The sequence below is a fragment of the Calonectris borealis genome, chromosome 14 (genome assembly GCF_964195595.1).
Source record: "Calonectris borealis chromosome 14, bCalBor7.hap1.2, whole genome shotgun sequence".
NCBI classification, from domain to species: domain Eukaryota; kingdom Metazoa; phylum Chordata; class Aves; order Procellariiformes; family Procellariidae; genus Calonectris; species Calonectris borealis.
Genome location: NC_134325.1, coordinates 9,136,031 through 9,153,606, shown reverse-complemented (window position 1 = coordinate 9,153,606; position 17,576 = coordinate 9,136,031). Strand labels below are relative to the sequence as shown.

General features: G+C 44.4%; 2 protein-coding genes across 2 annotated transcripts in view; one reads left to right on the top strand and one right to left on the bottom strand.

Moving 5' to 3' along the window:
* The window catches only part of LOC142088143 (uncharacterized), a 33,114-nt gene extending 21,621 nt beyond the window's left edge, over nt 1–11,493 (top strand). Inside the window, exons 7-11 of the mRNA XM_075163144.1 lie at nt 2,022–2,183; nt 6,001–6,114; nt 6,249–8,034; nt 8,962–9,082; nt 11,419–11,493. Of these exons, the coding sequence (XP_075019245.1) occupies nt 2,022–2,183; nt 6,001–6,114; nt 6,249–6,252 (280 nt within the window). The 3' untranslated portion in view covers nt 6,253–8,034; nt 8,962–9,082; nt 11,419–11,493. The remainder of the gene's footprint in view (nt 1–2,021; nt 2,184–6,000; nt 6,115–6,248; nt 8,035–8,961; nt 9,083–11,418) is intronic.
* Nucleotides 10,046–17,576, bottom strand: part of SWAP70 (switching B cell complex subunit SWAP70) — a 41,609-nt gene continuing 34,078 nt past the window's right edge. Inside the window, exons 8-12 of the mRNA XM_075163142.1 lie at nt 17,187–17,294; nt 15,453–15,619; nt 14,473–14,671; nt 12,883–12,979; nt 10,046–12,141 (exon numbers count right to left, since the gene is read on the bottom strand). Coding sequence (XP_075019243.1) covers nt 12,032–12,141; nt 12,883–12,979; nt 14,473–14,671; nt 15,453–15,619; nt 17,187–17,294 — 681 coding nt within the window. The 3' untranslated portion in view covers nt 10,046–12,031. The remainder of the gene's footprint in view (nt 12,142–12,882; nt 12,980–14,472; nt 14,672–15,452; nt 15,620–17,186; nt 17,295–17,576) is intronic.

Below are 17,576 nucleotides of genomic sequence, written 5' to 3'. Positions count from 1 at the left end.
TGAGGTGCAGAAAGCAGCATCTAGCAGACCTGGACTCCACAGCCTGTCGGGGCACAGCCCTAACATGCGCAGGCAACGGCCCCTTCCCAGTATCGGCACACAGGGCCATTCACCGCCAGGGCTGTGGGCACGCACAGTGCCTCCCAAACCAGCTGGAAGGTCAGTCGGGTCCCCCGTGCCTCTTGGTAACAGGCCCTGATGCTTTACCATCGGCTCCTGGGGGGCTGTGATATTTGAGCTTACACTGGCTGCTCCAGCACCGGGAGGTCAAACAAATTGAAATATCTTCAAATTAGCTGCATACGACTTTGATCGCTGTCCATTTGAGACCCTGTGTGTTTTAGCTGGAAAAATGCATGCCACGTTCCAGCCACCTCCTCCAGCCAGGGGAGCAGTGATGCCACTGGCAAACGCGTGTGCTCACCGAGCATTACTTAGCTGGAAAGTGATCGCTGAAGTGTGTCCTCTATCGAGAACGATCTCAGCTTCACTGGGCCTCTCTCTTACAGATGTTAATTCCTTACTGTTATCTTTACAAGTTCCAACAGAATAGTAAGCTGCAGTAAAGAGGGGATATGTTCAATTTAAGCAATGAGATTACTATGCTCTGAATAAAGCCACTTTTATTAATAATTACCTCTCTGCCGTGACTTTAAATTCGAACAGCTGGACAGCCTCTGCTCTTTATTAATTTCCTTGGATCCTTTGGCACGAAGCCCTCAATTCCTGTGATGTAATGGTATAAAAAGTTGGCTTCTGCCTGAGCTTCCACCCACAAGTTCTAAATTTGGAGCATGGCAAATTTCTGCAGATTCCAGAGACAGGCTATGCTCAAGACGTGCTGATGCCTTCAGTCCCATCCTATTGCACCAAACAACAAGATTGTGTGCTTTTTATAACTGGGATCATAAATATGACTCAGATGCACATGTTGTCTATGTAAGCACTTGGGGTTGGCTATCACTTTATGGCACTGGGAAGAAGCCAAGCCAAATAAAAATTGTTTTGAGTAAATATTACATTTCTAGAGCATGAATAACTTTTCTCTGCAGCCAACGTGTCACTAATGGGAATAAGGAAGAAGACGGGGTGGGGGGAAAGCAGTAACTAAATCATCCCACTAAAAACAGTCTGCAGCAAGACCTGTTGTTTCGACTCGTCTGGGGTGTAATATCCCAGATAATTCGTAGCAGGTCTCAGCAAGGCCACAAGCAATGGAAATAAAAATAGCTATATAGTTCAGGACCATCCTGCTGCACGGCTGTCTCTTGGGTGGGATCTCCACCAGTGGTATGTAAAACAGGCGACCAAAGAACCAAGTGTCCTTCTCTCCCCCGCTCCCAAATGTGCAGAGGCTTGAGCATGTGGATTGCTCCGCGGAGATCAGTGTTGCTACTCACATGCTCAGCACTAAGTGTGTGCATATGCCTGTTCAGGATCCGGGCCAAAAGGAAGGATGAGTTTTTCATCCTGCAACTTTGGGACCCCGGGGGATGTCTGCATTGCAGAACACGGGGAAACAGAAAACGAGCCCACATGCAGCTTTGTGCTGCTGCACCAGAAGGCAAAGTGGCTTATCCGCAGCTCTCTGGGACAGTGATATGCCATCCCACCACTGCAGGGCTGGTCAGCATGGCTACTGGCTCTGCTCCAGCTCTTCCAGCAAGTTGATATGTCTCAGCCTCTCCCCACCCACAAAAAAACCAATTACTCCTGCGCTTGAGCAGTGCTTATGAAGTGCTTCATCTACCTGCAATGCAAAGGGATAAGAGCAATGCTCTTTCTGTAAGAAATTATCAAGAAACATTCCCTGATAAAAGGTGTCTTCAAGTCTCCCAAAAATAATAGCCAGATAGAAATAACAAGTGAGAGTCTAGCTTTGAAAATCATTAGTGGCTTTCCCATTTTCCTAATGGGCATGTAATCCTGAGCATTGTGCATTCCTTCATGTTGCACCTGTGAGCTTTTGCATATCAGATAAGTGCTTTCCTGAACTTTGCTGTCTTTTCCTTTTTTTATAGGCTGCTTTGGCACAGCAGGAAGAAACCTGGCTTTAAAAGAGGCATTCAGACAGGAAGCAGCAATGTTCCAGGAGGATTTCTGAGTCAAACAGGAGAGCAACTGGCTTCTCAAAGTGCGTATTTCAGAGATCCCCAAAACATGCTGCTGCACAGTCGGAGCAGGTGAGTGGGGAGGCGTCGAGAGCACTTAACACCCTCATGTCCCAGCCGTCCCTACCAGAAGCATTTGAAGGGCATTTCTGTGCAGTGGGCTGGACTAGGGCTTGCAGATAAAATGTTTCAAGGGCTGTGAGCCCTGCACTAACAACAGCCTTGACATCAGCAGACCTGTACCTCCAGGGACTAGTGCTGAGAAATCAGTGCCGATTTGCCCAGCTAAGGCAGCTTTGGCTGTATTTCCAGGATCTGGGCGATAAGTCTTTTTTCCATGCCTTGCAAGCTGCCAGTGGTCATTTTCTGCCAGGAGAGCAGCCCAAGCAGTGTACAAAGGACTGACTCCCTCCCCTTTGTAATGCATTTTACAATTCAGAGGAACTTTTGTAACACAAGAAAGAGTTTTTACATATTAGAGCTTCTAAATTGTTAGAACAGTTGGAAAATCCTAATTGCCTTTAGTAGACAAGAAAAAAACAGCAAAGAAAACGTTTTGGATTGCCGAATTAACAGAACTGGGAGCTGAAGATCAGTTTCCAAGACCAAAAACATATTCAGGGAGTCCTGTTGTACTTGCAAGTTTAACACAAATACTCAAGACTTCAACAAGTGATTTGCACCTACCTGCAAAACTTGTTGCTCTGAGTTGCAGAGCTTAAGCTCTGAAAACTGTCCAGAGATGCGATGTCCAGGTCAGTCGTGTTTTGATTTACCCCAGGGTGTTTCTGGGGCTCCACATGCACAAGGGAAGGGAAAACCTACCTGGGATTGGTTCAGCAGCCTGAATTAGAGGTGACGGAAGAGGGGTTGGCTGGAGTGCAGCGTGACTTTATGACTACTGGCTTAATTTTCCTGACACTTTGGGGGTAGCTACGTGGTGATTTAGCTCCAGTTCATTAGAGAGCTAAACGCTGCTTCAGCTTGCGGTTGTTACCCAAGAGCTCAGAAGAGGTTTTCAGGCCGCCAGGGATCATGCATAAAGGTGGAGGAGCTGGAGGAGCCCCTGCGAGGGGCTGGCAGAGGATGGCTCTGGTCATGCAGGGGTTGCCCTGGTACACATGGCCGTTTCCAAGGCCCCACGCAGCAATCTCTGATTTGCACCCTGTGGAGGCAATTTCAGTTTATCATGGTATTGCTTAAAGAGTGCTCTTTTTAGGGACAGCTGAGTATTTTGCAGATGTCTGTGTGCTTTGTTAATGGGTAAATATCATTCACATTTCGTCAGTGAGCAACTGAAGCATAAGGAGGTTAAGGGACCTGACGAAGGTGATAGTAAGTCAAATTGTTTGGAATTTTGTAGCTCTGAAATATCATCTTTCTAAAACAGGAAACCCTCTCAGGAGTAGTAGGTTTTCATTAAAACAACAGTTCAAACCTGTCGATCTTGATATATCAGGAAAAAGAAGAATGTAGAAAATGTGAGAGTTAGCTTAGTCTCTCTTAAACTAAACCACCAGGTTCATGTTCCTATGGAGAAACAAATACCCTGCAGGCATCATGGTGTCTTTGATTTATTTTTAGAAGCTGAAAACTCCCCCTTTTGGTGTCTGAACTAAGAAAAAAACAAGGATTTTGTGGGCTAACAAAAGGTTTCTGGAGAAAAAAATCTCCAGTCCCACTTTTCAAGAGTTTATGAGATGAGCAGTTAAGCTAACGTAATCCAACTTAGCCTCCCCTACATTTCAAAATTGGATTAAAGTTCGTAAGTCGTTGAGGGAGAATGTTACCCAACAGAGTAACTGTATGACTCTCAAATTAGTGTCAGGCCTTCGCAGCTGTGGGTGCAGACCCTGGTTTCAGTCACCTGAATAAATCCGGGTAACCAATGTGCCCAGAGCACAGGAGGGGGTGAGATGCATCGCTGCTGGTCAGCCTTTGCAGTTAGGTAGAAGCCCACCAAGCTGTGATGACTGCGTATGCTGACAGCCCTGTCGTTCCTCGCTCTTTTTACTTTTCTTTGGTGAGATAAGTCATCCAAACCCTAAGAAAAAGTTTTGGTTTGGTGTTACGTGTGCTTTCTTGCAAAGGAAGAGTGGGTTTTTCCTCCTGCAGTAGCAGTGTGTTGCTGCACGTACACAAGTGACGCAGCTCCAAACATTCTACCAGCTCGTCTGTAAAAAACCCGAGTAGTACCGCATCTGTGTGAATCTGCCTTTCAAAACAGGATCCGCAGATGTGATTAATTACAAGCCTGACGAGGAGACGCTTTGCTCCCGTGAGCTGTTTCGAGGGCTGTGCGGCGGTGTCCGGCTGCCATCTGGCGTCAGGGGCCGCAGCGGGGCAGGGCCCCCCAACGCATCCCCCAAGTCACCCGGGCCCGACGACAGGGCTGTTCAAGTGGCAACCTCTGGTCTACGTCCAAGCCGTGAGCAAACCCTGCCCAGACTCACCAGGGCCCCCTGCCACGGTATCTCCCGCATTCCTGCGGCAGATCTGGTATTTCTTATTGTTCTCCTCGTCTCTGGGGGAGAAGCTGCAGCTGCCTGGCCGGCCTGCTGGGGCAGGAGCTGGCGGAGTCCTGTGCTGCGGGTCCCAGAACTAGCCGGGGGCTTTGGAAAAATCGTGTCAGTCTTCTCGCCCTGCTTCGGCACGTAGGGAGCCGGGGCTGATCAGGGGGGGAAAGATATAAATGAGAAAAGAACGGAAAACTGGAAGAGCAGCGAGTGGTCATGCAGCACCACTTGCCTGGAGGTGGTGCAGGCTCGGTGCACCCTGCCCTGCGCCCAGCACCCGCCCGGGAGCTTTCTGCTAAAATAGCTGCGCCAGTCTGCAGCAGCAGAGCACATCTGCTTTGCTGGGTGGTAAATGCCTGCTAACTGGTACGCTGTCAGCTGGGTCACAGGGACACCAGTAGGAGTGACTGGTCAGAGCAGGGTGACGAGGGCAAGCAGAGACAGAGCTGTCTTTGCAGCTGTGCAGGACCGGTCCGCGCTCTGCAGAGACGGCAGAAATGCCGGGGAGCAGCCTGGCCTGGCAAGGGCATTTGGCACCCAGTGTGGTTTTCTTTTTCCCTTTTCCTTTGGCGAGCTGTTCTGCCAAGCTGGTTCTCGTACCGTGCCCCATGCCTGCACCCAGCCTTTGGCTGCCCATCCCTTGGAAAGACGATTTCAAGGAATATATGCTCTGGACTTTCTCCTGCCGGTGGGGAGGATTTGCTGGCCGGAGGAGGCCTGAGAGCAGTTGTGGGTTTGGCTCTTGCCATCCGTAATGGTGACAGTGAAGGGAGCATGCAGGAGCATGGGCAGGCAAGTTTCTTTCACAAGCAGGGCCCCATACAGCTATGCTGCGAGACCAGGCTTGGGGTGATGGTTGTTTCTGGCCAGCTATCTCCCCAGGATGCTCCATGGGCCAGCAGCAACCCCCTTGGGCGTCATGTAACCCTCACAGGCAGGCAATGGCCATGCTAAAGCAGAACAGCAAACGCAGAAGATGCCACCTCCAGCCCCGCAGGGAGCAGCGCCACACCACTCAGCTTTTTGCGGGGGACCTGTGTGTGAGCAGGCTGTGCCCCCCCATCATTTCCCACCTTCTGCCTGGGAAAAAGCAGCCCAGAGCCAACACAATCTCTCTGGCCGTGGGGGAAAGCCCAGCTGGGAAATGGGGCGTGCTCCTCCCTCGCAGGCAGGAGTGGTGTTGACTTCATGGCTTGGAAAGAGCAAAACGGCCCAGTGCATCTCTGGCAAAGGAAACGGTTGAGAAAACACAACCTCAGACTGCTCCAAATGCAAAATTTCAGTCCCAGCTATGCCATGAAAGGGACTTTCTAAAGGTGTCTAAGCAGAGTCTAACCTTAAATAGGTTTTTAAGTGTGTTTTTCCTTTTTTAGTCGGGAGCGAGGAACCAACGCCCCAGAGGACCTGGGCTTCCCCAGCAGTTGCACGCTGTCAGGGCGGAGCTGCACAAGCTTCATCAGAGTGGAAAGAGAAATCCCCATGCTCTGGTAGGCATTGAAACAGCTAATAAACGTCAACACCGAGGAAGCTGAGGCTGCTTTTGAAACTGTCTCATGTCAATGCGTGAGTTTTTAATCCCATCTGAGATACTAACGTGTTCAAATTAGACTTGTTGGCCAAGTTAGGTGAAAGGACACAGGCGCCTTCTGCAACTGTGGGCAAGAGCAGACAACGCAGATGTGTGCGAATCGCGCTCAAACGTCCTCACAAACACCCTGGTAGGTTCCCCGTGGTGAAATCTGAGTTGCCTGAGCAAACCACTGTCGTGTGCTCAGAAAATAGGCAACAACAGGAAAAACGGCAGATGAGCATTTGCACGAAGACCCTGTAAAAGCTGTTTGTGTGCTGTAGCCATGGCAAGTAGCTCTATTCAATTAGCAGTGACGTTAATAACCGTGTATAAAGCTGGTGCTAGATCAAGCTCCTTTGTCGGGCAGAAGAGCGATGTGAGCCATGAGTACACTGACTAAGATAGAAAGAGGTTGGGTTTTTTTTTTTGCTTGTTTTATTTATTAGGGAATTTAAAATAATGGCCGAAGGGGAAAAGTGAGTGCAATTGTTCTGGCGTTTGTGATTTTTTTTTTTTTCTTTTTATCAACATTCTGCCCAGTCTGTTACGGCCTTTCCTCTGACCAGCTGCTCATAGCCTTTTACATTACCTCTGTCAATTAGGCTAAAATATCAGAAAGAAGCGGGGAGAGGGGCTCTTGTCAAGTGGTCTTTATGGGATTGTGCTTGTAGGTGTTAAAAACTGCCTCATTAAATCTCCCTCTCAAGGCTTTTCAGGATGTTTTTATCTTTTGTTTCGCATCATACTGTTCCAATTTTAATTTCTTCTGGAGGTGAGAAGCAGCTACCTTTTTCCAAATCTTTTTTCATCTTAAATGTTAAAATATCCCCTGGCCTTTCCCTTTTTTGAAGGATGTGTGCTTTTGACATACCCAGAAAGCCAGTTCATAAAACTGCTTTTCTGCACTTTCAGTTCCCTGGTATTTCCAAGTAGTTGAAGTTCACAGTGAGACTCAATGTATGAAAGTCACGATAGTCTCTAAATTCATGTAGTTTCACAAACTTTCTGTTTGCGTTTTATATTTTGGAACTCACAGCCACGTTAACAGTAACAGGGGTCCTCAATGTTGGTGGACTGTATGGCTGCCAGGTGGGGAGCCCCAAAGTGTTTCAAACAACAGGCTGGTCTCTTCCCCATCCCCTCCACGCGCCCCCCCATTTGCGACTTGAAGGGGTAAGTCTGGGTCCTGCTCCCAAAAGGGGAGTACACGTGAGCTGGCACATTGCACATCCCTCTCAGCCTTGGGGCTTCTTATCCTGCAAGTCAATGAAGACGTTCACTAGGACGAAGGAGAACGGATGTGGGTGAAGGATAAACGAGGCGTGTGCGTGAGGCACCTGGGAAAACACCACTTGCAGGTAAGTAACCTTCCTTACGCACTTTTTCCTCGCCCTGCTTTACTCCCATTAGGAAAGCTGTATGGCAGCCCGAGCTGAGAGCTTGCTGGATGATGTATCCGACTGTACACATTGTCCCTCCGTGGTGCAGTGGGGTTTTTTGGAAAATATGCCTGAATTAGCTTCAAGGCTGTGAGCATAAATTTATCCTGGGCCAGTGGCAACACTTGTATTATAAAATCCTTTTTCCGAGGCTCATGGGACGTCTCTGGGATCAGATACACTGAGCTGAGATAACAGAAGAATCGAATTGGCTCATGAACTCAAGGACAACAACGTGCGACGACGACAGCAGTGAGGTAATTGTAATACAGCAGGAGACCTGGTTCACTTAACATTTTTCCAGCCTTTGTACGTCTCTCTTGTAAACGGCCGCTGCAGTTGTTGAAGGGGAATGAAGCTGAAAGGTGGTTTTCGTCGTCCCGGGACACGTTCACAGGGTGAGTAAAACCCCTGTTCCTCACGCAGGCTGGGGAAGCTGGGGCGCTTAAGGGCTGAGCCACCACCAGGTGGCAGCTGGAGTCCAAATATGAGCCAGGCCCCAGGGCCCCGGCTCTTCCTCCTGCCTCGGGCTCTGCCGCCCGCCCCCCGGGCCGGCTCCGGGGTCCCAGCGGGTGCAGCCAGGCGGGAGGCGCCGGGGCGCCCACCCTGCGGAGAAAAGATTAAAAAAAACAAAACAAAACACCAAACAAAAGAGAGCCACAATTGTCAAATAACCAGCATAGCACAGGCAGAGTTGGAAAGTCCCTAACTGATGAGTGGGGGAACTAAAATCTTGCTAGTGTTGCGGGAGATTCCTATTCTATTAGAGATGACAACTTTATGGCACGTTATAATTCCTCTCTTCTGTGCCCCTTACTTTCCGAACAAATAATTACCTCTCTCCTCTAAGCAGCTAAAAGACCTTATGGATATTGCTTTTCCTGGCCATGCACCGGTTTCCTCAAAAATTGTTTACTTAACTGCTTCACATATTTGAGATAAAAATCACAGCAGTTATTTTCAATCCACTTTTACTGAAATGGATGGTGCGGCTACTGTTCCAGAAGGCCTGCGTGACTGAACAGTTGCTGCTTTTGGGGTTGGGTCCCCCCCTCCGCCCCAGGGTACAGATACTGTCCTAACACGCTGTTCTTCCCCATATAGGCTTTGCTTTTGTGGCTGTTCATACAGGACAGTTAAACAGAAATAACAGGAATTGCTGGAAATCGGCCTGTTACAGTTTGGGACTGTGTGAATAAGTATGCAAGTTGCATAAATTGGCTCCATAAAATGGTCACAAGGCAGAAAAAAAAAAAAAAAAAAAGAAAAGACAAAAAATCCTGTTTCAGGAGGAAAAAAGCATGGTATGTGCTATTGGTTCGCAGGACTCTTCCGCCATCAGCAGCAGGTAAACCTGAATCTGGCAGACAAGCGGACTAAGCCCTCCAGTGCCTCTACCGAGGGGTCACGAACAGCAGACACACCTTGCCAGGGGCCTCTGCACAGGTAAGCCTGGCGTGTATGTAAGGCACTACGATGCTGCAAGGCTTCTTGGGGCAGAACAGAGATGTCCATAGTATCACATTTCATCGAGGATATCCTCACCATTAGCAGTCCTCCTGGTTTCTTGGAATAAGAGTGCTGTAACACTTGGGCTCACCGGAAATGATACTGCACCAGGGGCTGCAGTTTTCCATGCTGGTGTTTCGTGAGATGTGGTGACTCTGACTCACAGCTCCTTTCTCGCTCTCTCTTTGTGCACTTAGTGTAGCTTTAATGGACTTATTCTAAAGTATTTTTGCTCAAAATGCAATTGGTTGATTTTTAAACCAACCTCTTCCCCCACTTTTACTGTGCAACACTTCACACAAACCTTTAATTTGTCGGAGCAAGCAGGGACAACAAAGCTAAAAAGGAGACTTATCTCTTCTAATAGTGACTAAGAAATAACTCAAGACAGACATATGCAGATGATGTTTTAATGAAGGGCTGTTTTGCCTGCAGAGGCACATGTCTGTATGTTCCAAGGTACCCTCGCTCTGCAGCCCTGTTCTCCCTTAGCTCGCTGGTAGGAGCAGGTCCGCCCTTGTCCCAGGGTAGCACTCTAAGCGTTGACGGGTTGCTGTACATGCAAATGTCGTATCAATTTGTTTCCCATCTGGCATGCTTTGTGTTTCAGAAAACAGCTAAGCTGCACCCTCACAATACTGTTACTGAGCAATGCTGTCTGTAATAGCTGAGCATCATTATACTGTATCAAGGTGTTACTGAATACGAACATTTAAGAGAAGTAGTGCTGCTAAGACAAATTACATTGTATTACCTGTGTGACCACTTCATTGTGGCTTTAATCCAAATCCCATTGGATCAGACCATTAGCGGTATATTTGTTCCACAGAACAGTTACTGGATTTTGAACGCCAGCAACCCAAAAAAACCCACGCAAAAAGACATCCATTAATTCAGAAATGTAAATGACTTTGTATTACTTTATTAAATAGCCAATTCTAAAGGACAGTAAAAAATATGAAAACATGCATCATTTGGTGTTCTTAAAAAACATTTGTCCAAAATAAAGACTGTTAGAAAAATTAAACAAGTTTAGCTCCAATATACCTGCTCTCCAGATAAAAGATGTTTGGTAGTTATAAATACTGTTCCATCTCCTTTAGCAAAGTTTAACAATGCATACATTAGTATTTCTATTACAGGTTTTTTTTCACATTTCTTCTGTAAACATAATCAATTTTAAAAAATGCCTTGTTAGCAAGCTTAAGGAACTACTGCTTTCCTGTACAGTAAATACAAATAGGAAGATCCTGGATTTTCCTGCCATTCTAATCAGCGCTCCATTTACTGAAACATTAAAGATTTCAATTAGTATAAAAATATAACCAGAGAATAAATGTCTGAGAAAATTCAGTATCTGAGTGAGTCTTAGTTAATAGGCAAATAAGATGCTTATCTTATTTCAAAATAAGACTTCCAAATCTGAAGATCACTTCTGTACAGCTTCTGCTCTTCTGAGATCCAAGTAGCGCAATGCACAAGCTGTACACAAATGCACTGGTTATCCGTCTGAAACATTCACTTCTTACTTACTAAAAATAATTTAACATTTAGCTGGACTAAAAAGCAGGTGCTAAGAGATGGATGTCCATGTTCGGTGTACATACAAAGGTGAAAGCTGACTAACAAGCCCCACCAATGGGCACCTGCTCTTCAGAAGGGGGGACTTTGTTCTCAAAATACCTGTACAATTTAGCAAGAGTACTATTTTACTCAGCAATAGACTGACTTCTTGTTTGGTGTAGGAGATCTACACAGCAAAATCACAGGCTTGTTCCTTTTCCCTACAAAAATAACTGGCTTTGTCCCTGGAGAGAATTTTGAGGCAGAGCAGTAAGCTCTTTGGGAAGCCTTTTTACTAAAAATGCTGAAATTATTGTACAGACAGGAATTAATTTTTTCTAAAGCAGTACTGTTACATATTTATCATTTTTATCTAAAATGTATCTCAAATTTAGTTTTCCTTTTACATTTTTTTTAATCTGGCCTCCAATTAAGAATAAGTGCTGCATCTAAAACGATGGTATGTTACTATCAGATTTCTTGCAGAAACATAGCCTTGATGCAGATGGTATTTGGCCTGTATGTGCTCTCATCTTCCATTCATCTGCTCCAGAAATCTGTAAGTCAAAACTGTGCATCTTTTAAACTATGAAGAGAACTCTCAAGGGTTTTTTTAGCACTTCTCAAGTATGAGACAGTACAAGAACAATCTTGCATGACTACTTTTCCCAAATGTTTTACGGTAGCATTTTGTACTTGCCTATTTCCAGTTCTTTTGTTTGGATTCCTGCAACAGAGGAAACCAGGACAAAGTCCAAGCGGTCAGTCTACCCTCGCTAAGGAAGAATGTATCTGAGCACTAAGCACTGTGCGAAGAGCAACAGATGGACAGAGCAAAAACAAAAAGGAGATTCAGTAGAAGGAAAGGTAATTGCTCTCTCTGAGAGTTGGACAGAACCTCCAGGACTGATTTATCCTGGGTTTAAATTATACTAACTGAACCAATGAAACAATTGCTTCCCTCACTTTTTGGAATGCAAGTGATGCTGCTTGATCAGTTAGATGCTGTGAGATTGTTACAGGCTAGTATAGAAACAACTTTGTCACAAGCTACATTTAAATAAAAATCTTCAGTTGAAAAGTTTTGTATAAAAGAACAGAATTTCTGGAAATGTGAGGGAAAACAGCAAGTACTGTCAGTCACCACATACTGTAATTACTGAGCGCTGCATAGACACTCCTGTGTGGTAAACAGTATTTTCTTTGTAGAAGGGCCCAACCTGCTGAGTAAACTAAGATCTTTATAAGCGAGAAGCTGCTCTGTGCAAAGCAGAATGAACGAAGGTGGGCTTTTATTCACAAACGACATGTCAGCTACCGTCGTTACTCAGAAGTGGCTTTTTTCCCTTTCCAGCTCTTCTGTCTTTGCTCAAGTTCAGCTTCAGTGAAGGCGGCCGGGCCCCAGTTTGTGATTAAGTGAGGATTCTTGGAGCCTGGAAGACAGAGTGCAATACTTGAAACGGGCGTTTCTGACAGGGACATCACTCACCCACCGTTGGTGGGACAGGCCGAGTGTCACCACAGGATGACTTGGTAAGTGCTCTCTCTTCTATGACTGGAAACCCTCTCAAAGGTGACCTGAGGACCTGCCTAACCAAGGAGGGAGGAATGCCCGGGACACCGTCTGTGAAGGTGCCAGCTGCTGCCATCTTTTGCATCCTTCTCTCCCAACTTCCCCCCCCCCAAATAGTTACATCTTAGTAAATCCTCCTTCTTCTTGCCTTTAGAGGTGTCCTTGAAGGAAAGCGATCTCTCCAGCACTGCATTATAAAGCCACTTTCCTCTGGGCTGGCACACTATTAATTAACTAAGAAATTAAACTTTTCCCCAAAATCAAATATTTTAGCTATCTTTACTTCATGTTTTTGGCAATTAGCATTTATACTAACTGCATTAAACACACAAACCATGCAATGTTCCGGTTGATCCTTGCTTTGTTTTAAATAAATAAACAAACAAGTAATAATATAAAAAACATTAATTGTTATAGTAGGGCCAGTAGAGGTAAAGACTTGAAAGTTACCATCAGCAGTTCTCACAAATGTGGTATTTATAGGCTGCTGTGAAACCAATAAGCCACAGTAAAAGGCAGACTTCAGTAGATCCCTAGGTGATCTAAGTATATGAGACAGAATGAATATGTATTTTTTGTAACTTTTCTGTTGATAACTTACCTGGCTCTATTAGGCGAATTAATCCCTCATGATGAGCTACTTTATCTTTCCAACTCTTGGTGTTATTAGCTGCCGTTTCCAACTTCTTCTTAACCTCCTGAAATAAGATACAGCCCACTTGAAAATAAGAACAACTTTACTCTGTTTATATAAAAAGAAAAAACATCCTTTTAAATCTAAAGACAGAACCACATTAATTCAGCTAGCACTTCATTTTGTGTAGACAGGAGAACTTCATTTCTAACCATCCTAAGTAATTTAGTCATCACTAACTGTATAAAAGTAAGCTGTCAAATCAGAATCCGGAAATAACTAGGTTTTACAGGATTCTGTAGCTGCGTAAGTAGGGCTAGTCTTCATGAAGATTGAAAGCATAAACTGTAGTTTCAAAACAGAAGGATGCATTTTCTGTTCCAAACTAAGACCAGCTAGTGTCAGAAATCATAAAATGTAAGCTAGGAAAAGGACCGCTGCTGTTACACCCAAGCAAGAAAGAGAGATCCTTCAGTCTATACTGGTCTTTTGGTCAATTCCAAATGGAAGGCCAGAATGTTTAATTATTTCTAAAATAATGAGTCAACTAACGCAGTGACCTACTCCATCGTTTTTTTGTTTGGGGTTTTTTATGTTTATTGTATCCAGCAATTCCTTTGGAGTAGTAAATGATGTTTCATATACAAAAAGCCTGAGATGGCATCTAAAAAAAAAGTCAAGTATTAGCCAAAAGCAATCTAATGATGGTGTTAGATGTAACACAAGTGGCCAGAACTACCCCACCTGGGTCACTGCAACATTTGTATTCTGTGCCAGTCGAGACGGGTCACTAGCTTGTCCTTCACAGAGCCAACCTCAACGGCACAGAGACAGCATAAACACACTCCCTTGTTAAACAGAAATCCAGTCATGTTTTGTTTCCTGACCTAAATACATGCAGGATCAACACCTCCCTAGCCCTAGAAAGTAGGCAGCACTTCAGACTCTGTACTGGCTGGATTCTGACCCTTATTTCTTCCATGAATACAGCTACCAGCCTTCACCAAAAACACTCAGCGGAGCAGAGAACAGGCCTGGCATTTGGGATGCGAGGCACTGCTACACGTTGAGAATCTGAGCTACTTCCTAGCTATCCTTGACATCAGTTCAGTGCTTAAACACCTTTTTGAAGAGCAAAGGCCTACAGTAGCACATTGATGTTTCATCTGTAGAAGACAATATTGCCCCATGACATCATCAAAACATTGCAAGAATAACTCACTCAAAAGCGTAAGGCATTTCATTATGACAGCAATGGGACTGCATAAGAAGTTAGTCTACAGTAGAAGACAAATGTATACAGAGTATTTCAGGATATGACTGAGCTGGCTTGCATGCGAATTGAGACAAAAGAATAAAAGTGTGTCTGAAACATGTCCTCTTCTTCAAATATATCTACTGGTCTAGCCCAAAAAAACCCAACAACTATCCTACCCGTTGTCATATTTTTTGTGCCATACTAATTCTTAAAGAAGCATGATATTGATGAGCTTCAGATTCAGTTAAACTACTGAATACCCAGCTAAGTAGGAGAGGTTGATGAACAGAACAGCTCACCTCATATTGCTCAAGGGCCTCCTTCCTTTCCAGTTCAAGTTGTTCCAGTTGCTGCATAGCAACTTGAAGAGCCTGTTCCTTTATCATTCTCTGGTTTTCTAGCTCTTGCTTCTCTGCTTCTGTCATCTGAATGGTCTGTTGCTGCTGCAAGTGCCATTTTTCCAGTTCAGCTCTCTTTGCTGACTCCTCTTCCAGTAATCTGCGATGGGGATTGCGATGTTAACAGCACTTCAAAGTAAGCTGTATCCATTATGTAGCATACATGTAGGGAACCCAAGCTTATTATTTTCTTTCCTTTTTTTTTTTTTAAAAAAAAAAAAAGCTTGACAAGCAGGGAAAAAGTTACTGCTTGCTGGCTTGTCTTCAGTGTAAAGCTGAAAATCACGCCAGCAGTGCAAGCAGTCTGACTGCTACAAAGGGCTATTCAGAAAATTTAGTCAATAATGCAAACACACAACACTGAAAACCACAGAAGAAACAAGCATGCATAAGTTATCTTAATTGTCTTAGGAGGACTGAATATATAAAGAAACAAACCACACTAAACAAAGCCCGTATGAGTAAGGAGACTTAACCCTTTATCAATTACAATTTAAACCTGTGATAAAATACAGCAGAAAGTCATATTTACAGTTACTGCTTTATAAAATACACAATTGAAAAGTCTGTACAGAGTGATCTCAGTTTTTCAAGTGTTGATATGCACACCACCTGATGGAAAAATAAGTGCACCTGCTTTTCTGAAATTGCTGAGCACTCCACTGCTACGGGCTAATCAAGCATATTAAAAAATCATAAATACCAGCTTTAACCTTCATAGCTTAAGGGGGGAAAAAAAAAAACCTATCCTGTGTTTGGACTTCAAGCTAGTCCCCCTTTCCAGCAGTGTGTCCAAGATGCAGACAATATTTAACAGTATGGCACAGTTACTTACTATTGTGGGGGAATTGAAATAAATTTCTACTAGGTCAAAGCCATACCTGGCTTGAAGTTTCCTTACAGTCTCTTCATCTTGACGTGCCTGTTTCTCATCCTCCAAAGCTTCTTGTAGCTGTTTATACATTTCTTCCAGTTCACGTACTCTCTGTAAATACTGTTCCAGTTCAGATGATTTCTGAGCAACCTGCTCTTCCATTTTTTGCCTTACCTAGCAGCATAAATTGAGGACACATATGAGCTACCATTCAACTCAGGTTTCCAATTTTTAAAGGAATTGCCAGGTTTCCCTCAGATAATGTTTTCAGAGACAAACCTCCTCCTGCCGCCTGCAGAGCAAAACTGATAAAATTGAGTCTAGATTTGTAGATGTGTAACTAAGAGCATTTAAAAAAAAATAATACAGGTTACTTACATTGTCCCACTTCATGCAGCACATGATTTTTACAGGGGTTTAAACCTAACTTCAATCAGTTTGATCTTGTCATTTAGTTTACAGATACACACTAAACTGAAGGAAGGGAAAGCTTGTAGAGTGCCCAGACACAAAAGGTCAGGCTGGTTTAATTACACTGTTTCCACTCCTTTCCTCAGGCAAGTCCTCCCTTGGCAGCAGTGTTATTTTACACACTTATATCTGGATGATGGCACCGTGACAGCACCGGATGGATAAAGGGTTGGAAATCAGCTAAGGAGGTTGGCTTTGCAACTATTACAAAAAACAAAGGTAAAGGATAGAGGAAGGTGAGGGGATGCTGCATATCCACAGTCACCCAGTCTCTGATCCTCATCCCCCGCCTTTCACTGACCAGAGCAGGAAACCAGGGGTGCTGCGGTACCAGAGCCGTCCTCCCGCTCAGCCCATCACTGTGCTGGGGACAACAGCAGTCAGCCGGCTTTGAACCGAGTTGGGGTGAAGCACCAAAACCTCAGCATTTAGCAATACATAACATGTACTTCACAGAAAGTAAGCACAGCTCCTGAAGTCAGCAAGAAAGGCTTGCTGTCAGGGGTGATAGGGTGGCCTGTCCTGCTCCACGGGTCTGCAGCCTGCTTTCCCTCAGCTAACCTAAATCTCACTGACCCAGAAAGCGATCCTATTCAGGAATTCACGCTCGGCCCATAAAGCAGCACTGTGTGCATTTATGTCCCGAGACGTTCCACCACATCAGCTTCACTGTTTCTACTTCTTTTCTCCAGCTAACAGAAAAGCCTGTTATGCCTGACAAAGCCCTTGAAGATTGAAAATTAGTTCTTTTGGAAATTCTAAGTGCGGATGATAGTAACAGCATTGTAAAGCTACAATATTTCTTTAATTTTTTATGTTTGTGTGTGTGTATAAATGTAAAAGAACACACAGTATAAAAAAGCAATAGTTTCAGGAATATATTCAAGTCAGAAAATTCCCAAAATGCCTTTTGATTATGCATGTGTTCATTTTACATAGTCATATAGTATGTACTGGCCTCAGGTTTTCCATCTTTGAAAATTGCAGGGATAACTTCAATTATCCTTCAAACAGTCAAATTTTTCCCAATTTTCCAATAATATTTAAAGCTTTGAATGCTATACAAATTGTAGGCAAGCTGTGACAGTATTTGAATTCACTAGTAAAAATGTTTTATTCCTATGTCTCTAATAAATGCAACGCCAGTTGCATTCTCCAGCCTCCTGCGAAATCTGTGGAATCCTTTCAGTGACTGCCCGTGGGGGAAGTCATTGCTGAATGCATTGCTCACTCTGTGTAATCACAGCAAAAAACCACGTGCACTACTCGCCATTTTTTCTCTCTCCAGCTCCAAACTGAAGCGATCTTGTAATTCGACTTGAGTCTGAAGTCTTTTCTTCTCTTCCTCAGCAGCACGAGCAGCTGCTGCTTCCAGTTGCTGGAAGAGAAGGGTCGGGGGAAGAAAAGAAAGAAAAAACAATTTGTCAGAACTAAAACATTTGGAGGGAATGGAATTTTATTTAACAATTTTTGTTTTCAAGAAAAATGGAAGAAATCTTCAAAAACATTAAGGTACCAGCATTTTTTTTAAATGTCTGAGGCTATTCTCAATCTCTAAATATAATTTTTAGTCTTATTATTTGCGAGACAATTTTGAATTTACCAATGGAAAGTCAATTATCAGACTTCCTCCAAGTTTCCTTTGAGTCCTGCTTTGCAC